The following is a 17,814-nucleotide window of genomic DNA, read 5'->3' as shown; positions in this document are numbered from 1 at the left end:
TTAATGTATCAATCCGAAGGCTTATCATTGCCTGAACTTTGAACAAAACAAAAACAAACACAGCACTACTCACTATCGAGGACTCTATTTTAGTTTTTGGCACAGAATTTCCAGTGTTGAGGTTTCACTTTAAAAAAAATAAAAATAAAACCTCAAATCAAACGGTGAATAGGGTTACAGACAAGTCTGATTCCTTCCAGAGCAAATAAAAGATACAGTTAAATGTTGCTTCAGAGGGCTCACCAAAAGGTTGGGGAAAAACATGGCTTTTGTTCAGAGGGAGAGCTGCTTCGGCTGCTCCTGGACTTCTCTTCTTTCCACACCATAAGGTCTGACCGTCACTGATAAAACACCATTTTGCTCACCCCAATTTGAATTCACCTGGTTTCCCTGCCCCCAGAAGTAACAACACATTCATGTTCAACGGGCAGATTTAGAAACAATTTGGTTTTAAACCCCCCACAATGTCTTTTAGAACAAACAAACATCCATGGAAGTGCTCTATTGATATATACAGTACATGCACGGAGTAAGTTAAATATGCAGTCCATGTAACAATAAGAGCCAACCTGGAGTTAACTGAGTGTCCATGAAGGAGTAACAGTGGTCTGAGTATAGCATTCTCCTTAAGAACCCTGCCAATGAACCTCCATAACCTTGTGGCTCACCATGCTTCTGCTGATCCTGGGACCTCTGCCTAGATCTGCCAATGTACCTCAGTCCTCCAGCACCATCCTTTGCTTCTCCTGACACTGCCAGTCTTAGGGGGACGATCATTAGCTCAGGGAACCATGCGGCAAAGAACCATCGATCAATCAGAATATTGTGCTGTCTACTGAGAGTCATCTAGCACAGAAAGATGTGCAGCCCTTCACATGCCTTGGCTACTGACTTGCTAACTCTCCGGGCACTGAAAGACATGCGGGCATCAATGCTTTTCCAACTCGTTGCGGTAAAGATGAAGATGAAGATGGCAGAGCTCATTCACAAAGCCCTAAATGACCATAATACGCCAGGACCTCACGCTGCCACAAGCGGTCACATGCTGCCCGGAGAATTGCAGGGTCAGGCTGTGGAACATAGGCAGATGGGACACATCCAAGGACTGCTGTCCACATCCCTATTCTCCGACACGCGTCTGAGTTTTTGTTCCAGACACGCTTCCAAAGACTTGGCCGATCCCTGTGTAGAACAGTCCTCTGGCTGTATTGCAACCAGACTGCTGCACGCAGCTCCTTATTATTCAGACACTTGGGGAGGATGTTAAGTATTTCTTTATAGAAATTAGAGAGGGACATGGATCGTAACCACCACAAACAAAAGTAGATTTAGCTTTGTTTCCAGAAGACATCAGATTTGTTGGTAGACCTTGCAAGCCCATTCACAAGCTGAGGAGGTTAACATGAAAGCCCACCAACACCATGACTCCTAGACTGCGCACTGAGGATGCCCAGGCTTTCACAGAAAGTCAATTTGGAAGGAAGATGCTTGAACTGTTTCCTGAGGAAGTCTCTTCAAATCATGAGCTCATTTGCATGCAGTAAGGCAAGCTCCAGTCAGACGTTACTCACCGCGTGCCATGCACAAGGAGTGGCCACCTCATCCCCGTCTGAGACTGAGTCAACTGTTACAACAAGGTCTCCAGTTACTAAGACACGGATGCTCTAACAATCTAACTCACATGTTGGTAAAGCGAAACTTGTCAATCAGGGCCCCGAGTCTGACCCCCCCTCCCAACTCAAGAGGAGTCGTGCATTACCCCACAAAGGGTTCCACTGAATTCAATGGGACTGCTGAGTTAGCTAGTGAAGAGGAGTCATAATCTGGCCCTACATGAACAGACTATATTGATAAAGTCTTTTATTAAACTTGCCAAATAGTAAAAGGCAGTCACCCCCAGTGGGCGCCCCAGGCACCCTGAACCAAGGTTCTGCCGTCCTTCTACAGAAAAAGAGCATATCTCTTTAAGCGTCCTTTGGTAGGGTGTTTGGATTTCAACACACCAAACAGGGTTTTTCCTCCAGCCACATTCAGAGAAAGCTCCCCAAAAGGGGCAATTTGACACTTACCCCTTAAGTAGGTTTGTCTGTTCTGAGCTGTGGGGAAAAGCAAACAAGCCCCAGCAGTCTGTTCTGCCATCCCCTTTTTGGGATGACAATTGGAGGCTGGGGGGGGACCCAAACCGGGCTAGGTCTGCTCAGCGGGTAGAAGATACACTGCCATAGAAAAACGTTGAAGTACACAGAACATTCCAAAAAAGGGAAGAGCGTAAAAAGAGATGGCTTGCCATATGAGACTGCGTCCATAACAGAGGTCAGACTATCGAGTTACATTTCCTCTGGCTCGCTAAGTTGGGAGGTGAGTATGCCCTAGTTCATCCCTTAGTGTTTTGCACTGGAGGCAGCTGCATGTCCCAGGTGTAGTCTGCAGGCTGTGATGTTACCCTCCCTTCCCTGTAGTTGGCTACCTGACTGCATTCCACCTTCATCGTGAGCCCCTCAAACACGGGCCTGGCGCGCTGCATCTGTTCTCCTGGGCAGCGCCAACCACAGCTGGATTCCTAGGTCATTCTGCGTGTAGAAGCATTTGACAAGGCATGTTATGTTAAGTCCTAGCTCTCATGCCTCCAGCTGCGCAGTTCTGAGCTTTGCTCACCGCAGGCGCCTCTTCTCGGGTTAACTGCATTTACTCTTTCAGAATCCTGCCCTGACTACTGGGGAATCCAGCTGGCTTTTACAGCGATCAAGGGCCACAGGAGCCCTCTGCCACCAGCTTACAGCAGAGTCGCTAGCAACTGCTGTAAAGAAGAGACCTGAGCAAGTGGTGAGAGATCTGTTTTAGCCAGAGAAGGTGGGAAGGTACCTAGCAAACTGCCGTGGGTTTCTGTGAGAGGTCTCTGCTAGCTTCCAAAACCAGCTTGGCTTTCTTTGGAAATAAGACAACTACGTAGAGAGGTGGCTGGAGGAGGGAACTGGGACAAACATGAATTTCCTTTTTAATCTGCAATATAAAGTTTTAAATACGCTCATTAAAATAATTGTTTTAAAAAAGAATACCCTTCCCCCGCCCCAGCATAAACCCGCTTTGCTGGGAGCTGGCCAGCACAAAGTCTTTCCCTTCGTCCCTGGAGACATGTTGTGGGCATGTAAGATCCTGAGAGGTGAATGATACAAGCAAGTCTTCCTGGCCAGCTGCTGCCCTCCGCCACAGCTGTGGAAGTCCTGCTGTGATGTCCCCGGCTCGCTGGCCGCTCAGGATTTATTCCAGCCCCAGGATGTAGTTGATACCTTGTACCAGTCCAATGATAACGGGTTGCCAGGCCACCAGGTAGCGTAGCCAGTCGAGCAGCTGCCCATACATGACGTGGGGCCTTTCCCAGCTGTATGCAGAAAGAGTTAAAGCAGCAAAATGGGGAAGCAGAGAGAGAAACAGGGGGCTGGCTCGGGAGGCTGCAGGCAGGTGTCTTACCTAGCTAAAGCCTTCTGTATGCAGCCCTCTTATTTGCACCAGGCACCTTTGACTTGAGGATGGCAGAACAATAGGTAATGGCAAAAGGTTAGAGGAAGTGGACCTATGACACGGTATCAAGATGACAACCCGAGATAATAGCACACAAAGAGGGACCTTCCAAAGCAGAGATCATACAGCTGGGCTTTCATTTCCTTGGGCTACGGGCTCAGGGTAGGCCATGCCAGTAGGGGACAAGGGCAGTGCTGGAGTCTAGCATCACTTGATAACCCTTCTTGTGTGTCCAGAACAGCGACCTTCTGTGCACTGCTGATGGAGTCCCTGGCACTAGCCCCTCGCCATGGCATTCAGAATAGCGCAATCCATGGGCTGAAGCATATCCCCACACCACAGCTCAGTGCTGGAATGCGAGCCTGGGAATGGAGGAAGGGTTTCTGGGCTGGAAAACTACAAGGAAAGTACTGAGGGGGGGAGGGTCTTCACCCCATAAGGCGCTATGCTACACAGCTGTGCAGCGATGAACAGGTAGTGTAGAATATCCTTAGGCACTGTTCTGATGAGGGTATGATTAGAACCTCGCCCTCTTTCAACCCAGCTTTGTAGCAACAACGGTACTAGGAACAAGCAGTCAAAACCTGACATTACAGCAAGCAGTCAGTAGCCCATGTATATCCGATCTGCTGAGTAAGATGGGGCCATGTTTACCAAGTCAAGCCAGACATAAAATTCCCCTAACTCTTACCTGCCAGAATAAAAACTAAGCACAAGCACTAATTGGGGGGGGGAGGGGGTGGAGAGGGGAGAGAGAAAGAGAGAGAGAGAAGTACTTGCCTCATCCCTATGAGCTGCCTGCAGAGGGGATGGGATAACAGGGTGCACATTGAGTGAGGGGGGTAGGATCTTTTCAAGGATGTCTGACAATTGGCCCTACAACTTTCCCTGAAGTGGGAGCTCAGGTGTAAGATGTAAGTGTTCATAAGAGGATACAATAATCTCTAATAACCCATGTTGATGGGAAGAGGTACAAACGGGAGACAGACGAAATCAGTTCAAATAAAAAGCGCTGAAAACGATGCTGGTTAAGAACAGGAGACATGGAGCTAGAAGTTAATGAGCCAGATTTGGTGTACATGATAGTAAGCTTGATTGGTGGACAAAACAGCAAGGGGAGGGGCTATTCCAGCCACCACTCCCTGTTTGGGTCCGTAAGAGAACAGCTTTTGGCGGGGAGGGGAAGACAGATAGCAGACAAGGCGGTGGCTAGTGGAATGAGCTTCACCATCCTGGCTGCTACCTGCACCATGTCCTGGGACCCCAGGGCCTTTGTCACCCTGACCCTGCGAAAGGTCCTGAGCAGACCAGAGAGGGGGCCCAGATGACACCGTCACCCTCCCAGCTCCAGCTGAATCCCAGCCAGCACCAGGACTGAAAGGACTTTAAACAGCAGCAGCACCAAGAGCTTCGATGCCATCTCGGAGACTGTCACACAATGGGGTTTTCCCCATCTAAAACTCCTTCCAGCTAACAGGAAAGGTCATGAGGGATGCTGTTAAAATAAAGACCTGACTTAATACTTCACATTTCCACAGCTTTAACTGGTTTCTCTCTGTTTCTGTATCTTTAAGAAAAGGTTACAGGGATTTTTAATGGTGTGTTGGCCACGGTACTAAACCGGCTGCGGTCTCAGTATACCGAACCCCTTCCTTGTTTAAACCTGGGTTACGTTAACAGCGGCAGCCCATTTATTCCAGCTACATTCATACAAGGGGAGAGAGGGGAGAACAGAAAGTTGATGCTTAAGACAAGGAAAGCAAAACTGAGGTGGAGAAACATATCCCTGGTTCCCCTTACACAGGGCTTTATTTTGAAGCACTATGCAAAGGTCATCCAGTCCTCCCACCACCCCTGTGATGGAGCGAGACACACATCCCATTTACAGATGGGGGATGAAGGGCAGGGAAGCGTCATGTCCAAGGCCATACAAGTTACCGGCAGAGCTGAGATTAGAGCTTGAGGCTTCCTTACTGCCAAGTAGGCTCATTCTTCCACCCCAGGCCACCTTCGTGATTAAGGGATCCTGGCTCGCTGCTGAAGTAAATGGGCGTTTTGCCATTGATTTCAAGGAAAAGCAAAATGCACCCAGGGTGAGCCAGGGAATCAGTGGAAGAGCTGGGATTAGAAACAAGAAGCTCCTAGAGACCCAACCCTCCCCCATCTCCAGCGCAGGGCTGTCATGTTGATTCATTAATAAATTTGCAGATCACCTTTAAGGTGCAAAGCAAACAAAAGAGAAGTTGCTAGGATTTGGTCACAAGGCCAGAAAAGGATACGGGTTACTGAACATTCTCTTGAGATCCACCTTCTCTTTGCAGTAGGGACACGTCTGTTTCTTCCCAACGATGCACCAGCCTCGGATGCAGAACTCGTGGAATCTGAAGGGTGACAAGTTAAGGGAAGCTGCTCTTGGGGGGGAAAAAAACACAGCAAAAGAGCAGAAACACCGGGATTAGAACTCAGCACACCCAAATACACGAGTCCCTGCTCTAATCACAGAGGAAGCCATTCAGATCTGCCCGAGCGGCCACGTATTTGTTCAGTCTACTTAAACACATTTTGGCAGCCAAAATGGGAAATAACTCTGCATGAATTTAGACTTGCTACTATGCACTGACCTCACTCCTGGGCCAGGCGTGCTCTACTGTTCACATCACCCTCCCTTAGGAGATAACAGCGCCACCCGAGTAGCCAAGTCACCGGCAGAACCAAGAACATAAACCTGGCCAGTTAATTCATCAGGATTTGGCGTGCAGGACAGGTTTAACAGTGGAGTAGATAGTGGGACAGACACTCTGACTTGATAGTTACAGGTGGTGCAGGTAGACACTTCGTCAAGGCTGCCCTACAGGTTTCATTGTAAGACAGTTTTCAGTTGCTTGTAACTATGCCAGACCTAAATCATTCAGGATGAAATTAAGGCCGAGCATGGATGGAACCGGCGATACGGACAGGCTGGAGGGCCAGGGGCAGAAGGGCCTGTCACCACGACAGAATGCTCCCCTCTCGAACCTAGAATTGAGCCCATTATTCCCAAATCTCAACATTCCTCTGCTGTCTAGCAACTCGCTGTGAAACCCATACTGCATGGACCTGACACTAGAGGAGCTTGTGAACTGCACCAGGTTCACCCGTATGCACACAGCTCCGTGAAGCAACTGCCAACTACTATCCCCAGCGGGCCATGGAAGAAGAGTGGAGTACAGACCGGCCCTCCTCAGGAGAAAGCAGTGCCCACCACCTAGTTTGGAAGGAGTGTAGCTAATGAGGCAGGGGACAGCTGGAAAATAAAACAAAATGCTGATTCTACTATGGCTCCTTGGGGCACCTCATTAGCCTCTCCCACCATGTCAGAAGTTGACCAGTTATTCCTGCTACTCTCCGAGCCAGATTCCAGACCATTACAGCCCTCTACCTCTTACCCTACAACATCGATTCTTTAACAGATTCTTGAGGGATTTTAATCAAAGGATTTTAGAAAGTCCCAATTGTATCTACTGATGCACCCTTATCTTCTATTTTGTTGACTCCATCAACTGGTTCTAGTCCAGGAGTCGGCAATCTTTCAGAAGTGGCGTGCCAAGTCTCCATTTATTCATTCTTATTTAAGGTTTAGTGTGCCAGTCATACATTTTAACGTTTTTAGAAGATCTCTTTCTATAAGTCTATAATATAGAACTAAACTATTGTTGTATGTAAAGTAAATAAGGTTTTTAAACAGTTTAAGAAGTTTCATTTAAAATTAAATTAAAATGCAGATCTTATCAGTTTAGTGTGATCCTTGCCCTTGCTTTTTCTTGCTAAGTTTTCCAATGTCTGGCACGTATTTGGATACTTTAAGCTGCACACAGGCTTCTGAGTAATCAGTTGTTAAACAGCTCCGAGAGGGACAGAAGACAGATTTCATATGTGAAAATACCTGTTCACACAGGTATGTGGATCCAAATGCTGAAAGCATTGCAAACACAATTTTCTTCAAAACAGTCAAATTTCACTGGCAGGCACGTCCAGCAGGTGAGAACAGAGGCCCCATGATCTCTCTCAGTAGCTTCAAGTGCGCTCTGCAGATCTCCAAACGTTGATGCCCACAATTCTGAGCTTTTTAACTGAATGAGCTGCATTTCGACATCTTCAAGAACCCATCCACTGAAATACAGACAAGTCCAAGTCGCTTTCGTTAAACTTTTCAGGTTTAATTAGAAAAGAAAGCATTGGGCCAAATCGCTGGAAATCTTGAAATCTGTCAGAAAATTCTGATTCCAGTTCTTACCCGTCTGCACCCCTCACTGTCCCAGGCTGGCGCCAGTGGGCTGCAGCTGGGGTTGGTAGCAGAGCCCCAGGCTGGCGGCCGGTAGCCCAGGCTGGCAGCGGAGCCCCAGGGACAGGTGGCTAGGGTTGGCAGCGGGCTGAGTGGGGCCGGCAGCAGAGCCCCCGGGACCGGTGGCCAGGACCCGGGCAGTGTGAGTGTCACTGAAAATCAGCTGGTATGCCGCCTTCAGCACATGTGCCCTAGGTTGCCTACACCGTGCTAGTCTGCCTGCCTAGCACTTGGGCCGCCCGTCTTGTCATGGCATCACAAGTGCACAATCACGCTCCAGGGAAATTCTAACCATGACTAACATCCCATATATTTAGAAGTTCAAGATTATATTAGAGAAAGGAAGTCAGAGTAAGAAAAATATATGGTCACCTTGGCAACTGTCACTCAGTGTCAGATTGCCACCTGTAGTATAATCTGTTTCCACCCCACGACACGAGTACAAAATTTCCTTCTATTGAATTCTTTACTTCTCTTTTCCTTCTAAATTTCGGTTTACTGTCAACTGCAGTAAGTCTGTGGCCACTAACGACAAATACCATTTACTTCCACTTCACTAATTACATCTTATGTAGCTCCAAATTAAGTCAAGTGCTGCTTGCTCCCTTGTAGTTTCTGACTTTTGTTTTCACAATTCAACACCCATAAATGATGACTCAAATGTCCTGTTCGCCTCTGCGTAGCTGAACTCTCTCACTACCACCGCCTTCTAATGACTGAGTTCTAGAATGCTGCTTCTTGCTTACCCATTGTTCACCACACTGCTTATGTGTATCATGCACTTTATAGAACAGATAAAAATCCGCAGTCCATGCCCAGAGAAACTTACAATTGAATTAAGACATGACATGGAGTGAGACCATGCAGTATAGAGGGAGAAAGGGTAAAAGGAAGATGAGGATTCCAATAAGATTGTGTGGTAGTTGCAGGGCTCAAATTCAGCCAGAGCTGTCCAGGGCAGAGCCCTGGTGGGGGTTGCGTGTGGGGCTCGGGGAAATACTGTATGAGAATTTAAGCCCTGGGTATTTGCATATCTTGATGGCAGTACTGTTTTTCAGTTGGAGCAGGGAAGGGATGGGAATAAGGTTAGAAAAAAGAGGGGAATGGAAGGTAGGTGAGATGATAGGGAAGATGGCTAGGAACAGAATTGTTGTAACTAGCAGTTAATAGGAGAGGCATAGGTGACTTGTAGATTTATAAGAGCATGAAAAATAGTCAGGGCCGAAGGAGGTGGAGTTTGAGAACACAGGGAAAAGAAAAATGAGAGAGAGAAGGATGAGAGGTATAAGACGGGTAGAGAGCAAGGCAGAAGGACAAACAGTACTGTAGGGATGTCCCATGAAACAAGATCAAAATGACGAGAAGTCCTTGTGGCACCTTAGAGACTAACAAATTTATCTGGGCATAAGCTTTCGTGGGCTAAAACCCACTTCATCGGATGCATGGAGTGGAAAATATAGTAGGCAGGTATAAACACATAGCATATGAAAAGATGGGAGTTGCCTTACCAAGTTGGGGGTCAGTTCTAACAAGTCAATTCAATTAAGGTGGAAGTGGCCTATTCTTAACAGTTGACAAGAAGGGGTGAATACCAAGGGAGGGAAAAAAATCACTTTCGTAGTGCTAATGAGGCCAATGCAATCAAGGTGGCCCATTTCAAACAGCTGACAAGAAGGTGAGAGTATCAGCAGGGGGAATTTAGTTTTTGTAGTGACCCATCCACTCCCAGTCTTTATTCAGGCCTAATTTGATGGTGTCCAGTTTGCAAGTTAATTCCAGTTCTGTAGTTTCTCGTTGGAGCCTGTTTCTGAAGTTCGGGTTTTTTGTTGGAGAGCAGCCGCTGCTGGCTGGGCACCCAGCTCTGAAGGCAGCACTGCCGCCAGCAGCAGCGCAGAACTGCAGAAGTAAAGGTGGCAATGCCATACCATGCTACCCTTCCTTCTGTGTAACGTTTGACCTTTGAGCTGGGTGGAGTGGCTACGGGGTGGAGGGCGCACTAAGGCAAATTCTGGGTGGTCCTAGTCCCTGCAAGCCCCTCCCAGGGTCACACCCCACCTGTCTGTCTGACTGTAAAATTATAAATTACTTTTTTTTTGGGCCGATCTGAGTGTTCTGATTGGTTTGCGGTTTAATGCAGCTCTGAATAATCAAAACCTCTAATGTTGTTTCAGTCCCACCTTTTTAGTCTCAAGACAACAAACCTGCGTGCAGGATCCTACAGTCCCAGAGTCCAATTTCCTTGAAGGGGTGATAATGCAAATATACATTTTGTTTAGGAACAAGGATTCCTGCATTATACGTTTACAATACTTTTGTAAGTAAATACACTACATTGCAACAAAGCTAAAAAGAGTTAGACAGTGCTGCACATGGCAGTCCCCAGCTTTAACAGGGACACGTGGCCTATGAGGATTATATGGCTCAGTAGGCAATGCTTCATCTCAATACCCTAGAATGGGGTTCTCACAACAAATTTTTTGGTGGCATCAAAGTGCGGCTAACAACTCTTGCTAGTGGCCGTACTGACAATTTTTCCTGAAATTCTTAATTAACTTTAGGAAAAAATAAATAAATATGCACAAACACATGTCCAAATCATTGTAATTTATTGAATCTTTTTGCAGACTCAATAATAAAAATCACGTACCGTTGTGTCTATTCTTTACTGGACCAGAACAGAAACACAAATAAGGTGCTCGGAAGGTTCGTGTCTTTTTTTACTCCCTTTTTTTTTTTTTTTTAAAAAGGCAAAAGGTTTCGTTAGCTAGTATGTCTGCTGCTGTGAAAAGTGATATTAAACATATATCACTTTTCACAGCAGCAGACTTACTCAGTCCTGGCAAGCCTGGGGACAAATTAAGCCTTGGATGGGGAGGTCGATAGGAGGGGAAAACTGGGGGGGTAGGAGGGAAAGGAGATGCATGATGGACTGGCAGGGGCCAGGGGCGATGGGCGGGGAGCCCCGCAGCCAGGGGTTGGAGCTCTGTGGCCAGAGCCTGCTGCTCGCCACCCCAGGGCTGGAGCCCAACTTTACCATCCCCAGGAAGGTGGGGAACTCGCTAGATGCCTGCTCCTCCAGCATGTGTGTCTTGGAGGATTGTGGGGGGGAGGGGGAGTGCACACAGCAGGGTCCAACCCCCTGCTGGTGGCCCTGGGGGAGGGACCACTGCTTTGTCTGCCCCAATCACTGCCCAGGAGGCTGTGGCTGCAAGAAAAGTCCTTGGTGGTCGCATGTGGCCATAGTGGCCGCATTTGAGAAATGCTGGCCTAGATCCCTCCCAAACTGCTCAGCTCATGATGGAGAGTCATGTGCTAGGGCCAGTGTTCACACAGGGCCAGAATATTCATTCAGAACGAATGAACTCAGAACGGCGATTACAGCCTTAAAGACAAGGGCAGCCCACAGCGTCAGGCATGCTTTCAACGTGGCCCTTATTTAGGGCCAAGTTTAGACACTCTGGCTCTACGTCAATGGTTCTCAACTTGCGGCCCATGTGACATCCTCAGAGCCATACAGGTAGTATTGGATGCGGCCCACAATGGTCAATAGGTTGAGAACCACTGCTGTAGCCCGTAGGATTATTTTGCTAGCTATTATATCCTGCTAATCTAGCCAGCCGTATTAAATAGGTTTCTTTCTCTGAATTAATCCATTCTTCTATTTTATCAGTATTAATTCTTAATTCCATGCGTCTCCTAGTAAGTTTTGCTGAAATGCAAGAAGCCTACCGCCCTGTAACATCCAGTGAGATCCGCTATATAGCTACAAGTATAATCAGTTAAGAGTAACTCAGCATAAAAGCTGGCAACCTTTGGCATAGATGAGAATGGTCCCTGAACTTTGGGGAACCAAAGGGAGGAACTAAACACAACACTGAACAGGTTTATCCGGTGTCTACAACCGGTTGGTAACCACAGGGTACACCACAACTTGGAAGTCGCCAAGAGAGCCTACGTTGGTAGTTTTGGAGTGAGATAATCCTTATTAATATATAGAAAGTAAGTGTCATAATTCACTAACCTACAGGATAAGGGTACCCATACATTTCTTAGGGTAAGGAAATAAGATTTGGGCCTGAATTACAGTGTCAGGATCCTATAAAATACCATATACGGAAGAAGTCTTGAGCGCTCCTATAGCTTCTTTCTAATTATCAGCCTTTAAGCTTTTCCTTTTAGCTCTCTTTGAGCTTACTCTTTTAGTCTTTAGCTCTTTCTTTAATCTTTGTTCTCCCATATTCCATAGACTATCTTCTCTCATGCTCAGCTTGTGCAGTATAGTATAACTACTCAACGTTCCTAACTATGGGGGAAGTCAGCATCATCATGTTATGGGGCATGCCAGGAGTAAGGCTGGTCCTTCACCTCCTATTACAGGATCCTCAAGGAAGGGTGCGAGTATGTTAAATTATGGTACTTATAATTGGAATGTTACCACCAGAAGTTTTGGAATTCTTTTATTGTTTTTCAGTTTTAAGTTTCATAGCATTTATTATTCTTTTGTAAATCTCAATAAAGTTTTTATCAATTTGGTATTGTCCTCAGTTTAAGTGTTTTTCCCAGGCGCCCCGAGAGTCCTCTCCCGATATAGAACTCTCTGAGTTCTTGAACCCTGTAGTCTGAATTGGACAAGAACCTATAAATCTTCTGGTCGGATGCAATCCGTGGCAAGCCATAACAACTAACCCATCAAATTCAGGTCAACGCTGCGCTAGGTAATCTAAACTGTGTGTCAGGTTTTTAATTGTGCTATCAGCAGAAAACCCACAAGACCTTTAGTAGAGACAGCCGTGCAAAGTGTCACACGCATGGGACCAGGAAGCCCCAGCATCACTGGGGCACTGTGTGGTTAATAACTTGCAAAGTAAGATGTGCTTTGAAAACCACAGTATTTTCAATCTGATTTGTTTGTTCTGAAGATTTCCTCAACCACCACCTACACCTGATGTACACAGAGCAAAACTGAACCATGACAGAAGCAAGTAGGACAAGTCCCCCTACCCAAGAAAAATCAAAACACAGGAAGAAGCAATGGTGCAAATTCCTCCAACACCGTCCCCTCGGACCTGTCTTGAGGGACAACCTCTACTGGCTGAACGGCTATCCCAAAGCTTTGGCCTCTGGACCAAGTGCATCAACAATGAGGGTCTACTAATGCCTGTTTTGATGGTGCGGACACTTATCCACTAGGAACTGGACCATAACCAAATTGGTTTCCCATAGATGACCACACCATCAGATGGCAATTACTTTCTTATTGCCAGCTTGGGCTGGGTTTAGAACTGGTGACCCAGAGGTGGAAGGTTCTCACTTCCACTGGCAAACCCCTTAGTGACTCAGCTGTCTAGTTCTAGGCAAACTTACACTGAGCCTGCTCCTAAAGCAGAGATAGAGGGAAGCAATTCCTGGAAAATATGTATGCTCATACATAGCTCAACCCGTTCCTGAAATGCAGCCACTTCAGAAGAGAGCTGCTGCCATGCAACTGGTTCATGTTTGTTCTTTTTCTAGAGATATGAAGTCAGGAAAGGGGGAATTCTAGGAAGTAGAATGAAGTTACCCAAACAGCAATTCTGATCAGATTCCAAATAGTGACTCACAGTGGGTAGCAGGCTACCTGACGTGTTAGCTCTCCGGTCGCTCCAGGAAGAGAAAAGGATACACATGATTGCAGGAAAGCCTGTACGTGTTCTCTATGATCCCTTCTTCATTGACATCTACAAAGATCTGTTGGCCACACACAGCACAGACGCTGTCAGAAAGGTGCTTCGTTGGCATTCCTGATGCACTGTAAAACTGAACAGGATGACGGGAGGGGACAACATAAGACAAAAACTAGTCAGAATTAATGTGCATTCACTAACAAAGTCTTGCTCCTCTACAGTTCAAGCTAAAGGAGTCTGCTGCAATATTAATTGGCAGATAGCGTGATCCACTGGTCACAGCAAGGACCTGGGAATATGAACTTCTGCCTTCAGCCACAGGTCTCCAGGGGCAGGCTTCAGCCCCCCTCCCCTGGTTCAGCCAGAGGCTCTGGCAGCAGGTTTCAGCCCCCCGCCCACCGCCATGGGGCTTCAGGGGTGGGCTTCAGACCCCCCTCTGCAACACTCCAGCCGTGGGGCTCCAGCTCCAGGCCTCAGCAGGGCTGGCCTTACTGAGCACTATGGGCAAGAAGCAAGGAGCAGGGTGAGCCTGGGGTGCGAGGCAGCAGAAGGGAGCTCGGGGCAACGGGGAGGGGAAGCAGTGGGGATTGGGCGGGCATGGGCACACAAAAATACAACTGGACATTTTTATTATTGAGTCTGCAAAAAAAAAATCCTACATAAATAAAATAAAATTAAATTATTTGGACACACATATCTGTGCATATTTATTTTTTCCCCGCTAAGTTAATTAAGTATTTTAGGAAAATGAGTCAGCCGTCGCAGTCAAAAAATGCGTTGTGAGAACCCGTCCTAGAGACTGTTACTGAAGGAAATGGGGAGGCTGCAGGCACAGGCTTACACACCTGTCTCAGTTACAGCTAGGGTGACCAGACAGCAAATGTGAAAAATTGGAACGGGGGGGGGGGGGGTAACAGGAGCCTATATAAGAAAGAGAGACCCCAAAATTGGGACTGTACCTATAAAATCGGGACATCTGGTCACCCTAATTACAGCCCTCCCTGCCAGAAACACCACACTGGGGGTCCCCTCAGGCCACACACTATTGCCATTAGAGCTGGTCAGAACATGGCTGATCTCTTCTAGCAGCAGGTAGAATTTTGGCAAAAAAAGTAAAAGAAAACCAAAATAACCCCAAATATTTTGATTCTGGAATGCCACTGCAGTGCCCCATGGGCTAGTTTGGATTCTCCTGTATAGCTCACACTCACTAGTCAGATTACTTCTCCCATGAAGCACCACTGTCTCTCCTGTTGGTGAAGGGAGGTAGTGAAACATGCCTGCAATGCATCAGGGGAGATTACGGGCTGGGCTCCCCAGCTGGATTTTGAGGTGAATGGGAGCATGAGGCACCATAATGACAGGTTTCAGAGTAGCAACCGTGTTAGTCTGTATCCACAAAAAGAACAGGAGTACTTGTGGCACCTTAGAGACTAACAAATTTATTAGAGCATAAGCTTTCGTGGGCTACAGCCCACTTCATCAGATGCATAGAATGGAACATATACTAAGAAGATATATATGTACACATACAGAGAAGGTGGAAGTTGCCATACAAACTGTAAGAGACTAATTAATTAAGATGAGCTATTATTAGCAGGAGAAAAAAAATCTTTTGTAGTGATAATCAAGAAGGCCCATTTTGACAGTTGACAAGAAAGTGTGAGGATACTTAACATGGGGAAATAGATTCAATATGTGTAATGACCCAGCCACTCCCAGTCTCTATTCAAACCCAAGTTCATGGTATCTAGTTTGCATATTAATTCAAGCTCAGCAGTTTCTCGTTGGAGTCTGTTTTTGAAGCTTTTCTGTTGCAAAATTGCCATCCTTAAGTCTTTTACTGAGTGGCCAGAGAGGTTGAAGTGTTCTCCTACCGGTTTCTGAATGTTAGGATTCCTGATGTCAGATTTGTGTCCATTTATCCTTTTGCGTAGAGACTGTCCGATTTGGTCGATGTACTTGGCAGAGGGGCATTGCTGGCACATGATGGCATACATCACATTGGTAGATGTGCAGGTGAACACCTGTTCTTTTTGAGGCACCATAGTGGCATTTTGGAATCAAAATATTGTGGTTGTTTGGTATTTTGATGAAAAAAGGTCAGTTTTCCATGGAAGCCAGTCATGTTTCAGAAAAGGTTTCATTTAGTCAAAAAGAACCAATTTCCATCGAACACTTCTGACACAGTTTTTGACCAGGCCTATCCAAAAGCATGGGTCCAGTAATCAATTATCACTACTGCGACTCTACACAGAGTGACTAGTGATTTTGGGAGACCAACTCCAGACAGCTTAGAAAATGCCAAGCACCAGCTCTCTGAAAAAATCAGGTCCCATTGAGGTGTCATGCTAGATACCCAAAGACCACGCTGCCCATAGTCAGTAGTGGGTTCCTTTTGAAAATCTTGGCTGGTTAAATATAAATTGGGCACTTACGCAGAGCGATGGTCAAACCTAGAATTTGATATAAAAAGTGCTTGAGTTAAAAAAAAAAAATAAAAGGTGCTATTTGAAGGTAAGGTTTAACATGAAGGCCAACAATTTTTATAAACGCCACACCCAGCAATCTCTAGGCTGGCATAAGGTAGCCATTTAATTTAGGGAAAGAAGTGAGCCAAGTTACCAAATCCAACTGAAATGGCAGGTGGGGTTTGTGAGCAGCTGTGATCACCCACATAGGAAATGAGGCAACACCCCTAGTTCTGTGGAGAGGGCCATGGAAGCTTTACTGGCCACAAGGGAGCAGGACCACTGTCAGACCCCTCTTCAGCAGCACAGCTCCCCCAAGCACTATGCTGGGGCATGAGTCCAGGGAAAAGGCAGCCTACTGAGTCACCAACACTGGACGTCCCTTTTAGCTACAGCTAGGCGTTGATATGAGACCTATGAACGCAGTAGTTGAATGGCTGACTGCCTTGGGAATCTCTCTTCCAAATACTAATCAGGCCTGTTCCTCTTTAGCTGATGAAAGAACAGCTTGAGCTGTATGTTGGCAGGAAAAAAAAAAAAACCAACCAACCAGCACACTGTCTTTTAACCAAGGCCATACTTCGTTAATCACTTTAGCTGTGTCTGATTGGACAGCGTCTCTTCACCCTAAAGAGGTGGGAGACTGGAACAAGAATACTATTCTAGGGCCTTTTCTTTCCCCAGAGAAAGGATTCAAACCCAAGTCACAGAATAGTGCTTGAAGTAGCAGAAATGTTTGATGACACAGGAAGTGCCAGACTGGATGAGGCCAGGGGTCAGTCTAATCTATAAGCTGTTCGCGTCCAACAGCGGCCAGTACAAGTTGTTTTAAGGAAAGTGAAAGAAACCTGCAGTAATTATGCAATGGTCTTCCCTTGAGGAAGTTTCTTCTTTACTCTCAAAGAGCAGCTGGCTTATATCTTGGTTAGAAGGTTTACAAATCGGTCTCTCATTTCCCATAGTTAACCTTTAGTCAAAATGCAGATTAGCAGAATGCAAGAAAGGATTAGTCATATCTAAAGCTCTTGGTCTCAGTGGCAAGGAGTTCCAAAGGTTAGTTAGGTTGTGTACAATCTGTTCCCTACTCTCAGTTTTAGTGTTCTGCTTTTCAGTTTCATTGATGTCCCCATGTTCTTGTATTATGAGAAGTGCCCAATTTACCTTCTCGTTACCCTGCTCCCTCTTATTTATCTCCTCTCCAAACCAGACAGTTCTGACCTTCTCAGTCTCCTATGCCTCTTGCTACTTTTGTTATCTGTCTCTGAACCCCTTTTATCTGAGAGGTGCCCACAACTGAACATGCTATTCCATGAGGGCAAAAAGTGGATTCCTATAACCACACAGTAGTTTTTACTATTTACTCCACTCCACATGCATCCTAACATTGTTTTCTTCACCACTGGCCGCACACTGAGCTAGACATTTTCACTGAACCACCCGCAACTCCTCCCAGGCCTTTCAGTGTCCTTTCACAGACAGACGACTGCCAAGGCCATCTTGGAAAGGAAGGGATGGAGCCTTCGTTCCCTCGCTCTGCTCTGTGGGCTCACGGTGTGAAGGCCTAATGCAGTGATAGGAGGAATGGTCTGCCTCCCAGGAGGATGGAGTCTGTGCGCACGCCTCTGGGAAAGTGGAAAGGTACAACATACTGACTAGAGCCATCCTTGGGTTCTTTGGAAGCTGGCTGTGGCCTATCAGAGCAGCTCAAGATTCTAATCCAGATAAAGTTAGAGGCCACCTCAAAAAGGTGACTTAATGTGGAGAGCCAAGATGGTCTGGGACACAACCCCGTGTTCTGGGAGTCCCTAAGCTTCTGATTGCCAGAAGCTAGGACTGGACG

The 17,814-nt window shown here is 46.5% G+C and overlaps 1 protein-coding gene across 3 annotated transcripts in view; it reads right to left on the bottom strand.

Annotated features, from left to right (window-relative positions):
• Positions 1 to 161: 161 nt before the first annotated feature.
• Positions 162 to 17,814, bottom strand: part of RNF121 (ring finger protein 121) — a 41,075-nt gene continuing 23,422 nt past the window's right edge. Inside the window, exons 7-9 of one of the 3 annotated variants that reach the window (XM_084624422.1) lie at positions 13,503 to 13,636; positions 5,799 to 5,900; positions 162 to 3,379 (exon numbers count right to left, since the gene is read on the bottom strand). In XM_084624422.1, the coding sequence (XP_084480548.1) occupies positions 3,259 to 3,379; positions 5,799 to 5,900; positions 13,503 to 13,636 (357 nt within the window). In that variant the 3' untranslated portion in view covers positions 162 to 3,258. Of the gene's footprint in view, positions 3,380 to 5,798; positions 5,901 to 7,375; positions 7,669 to 13,440; positions 13,637 to 17,814 lie in introns of those variants that run through there. The other 2 variants (XM_084624421.1, XM_084624423.1) reach the window with 2 other exon arrangements.

The sequence above is a fragment of the Lepidochelys olivacea genome (assembly GCF_965140295.1).
Source record: "Lepidochelys olivacea isolate rLepOli2 genome assembly, chromosome: 1".
NCBI lineage: Eukaryota > Metazoa > Chordata > Testudines > Cheloniidae > Lepidochelys > Lepidochelys olivacea.
Note: the sequence above shows the minus strand (reverse complement) of the source record. Positions and strands in the feature narration are given on the sequence as shown.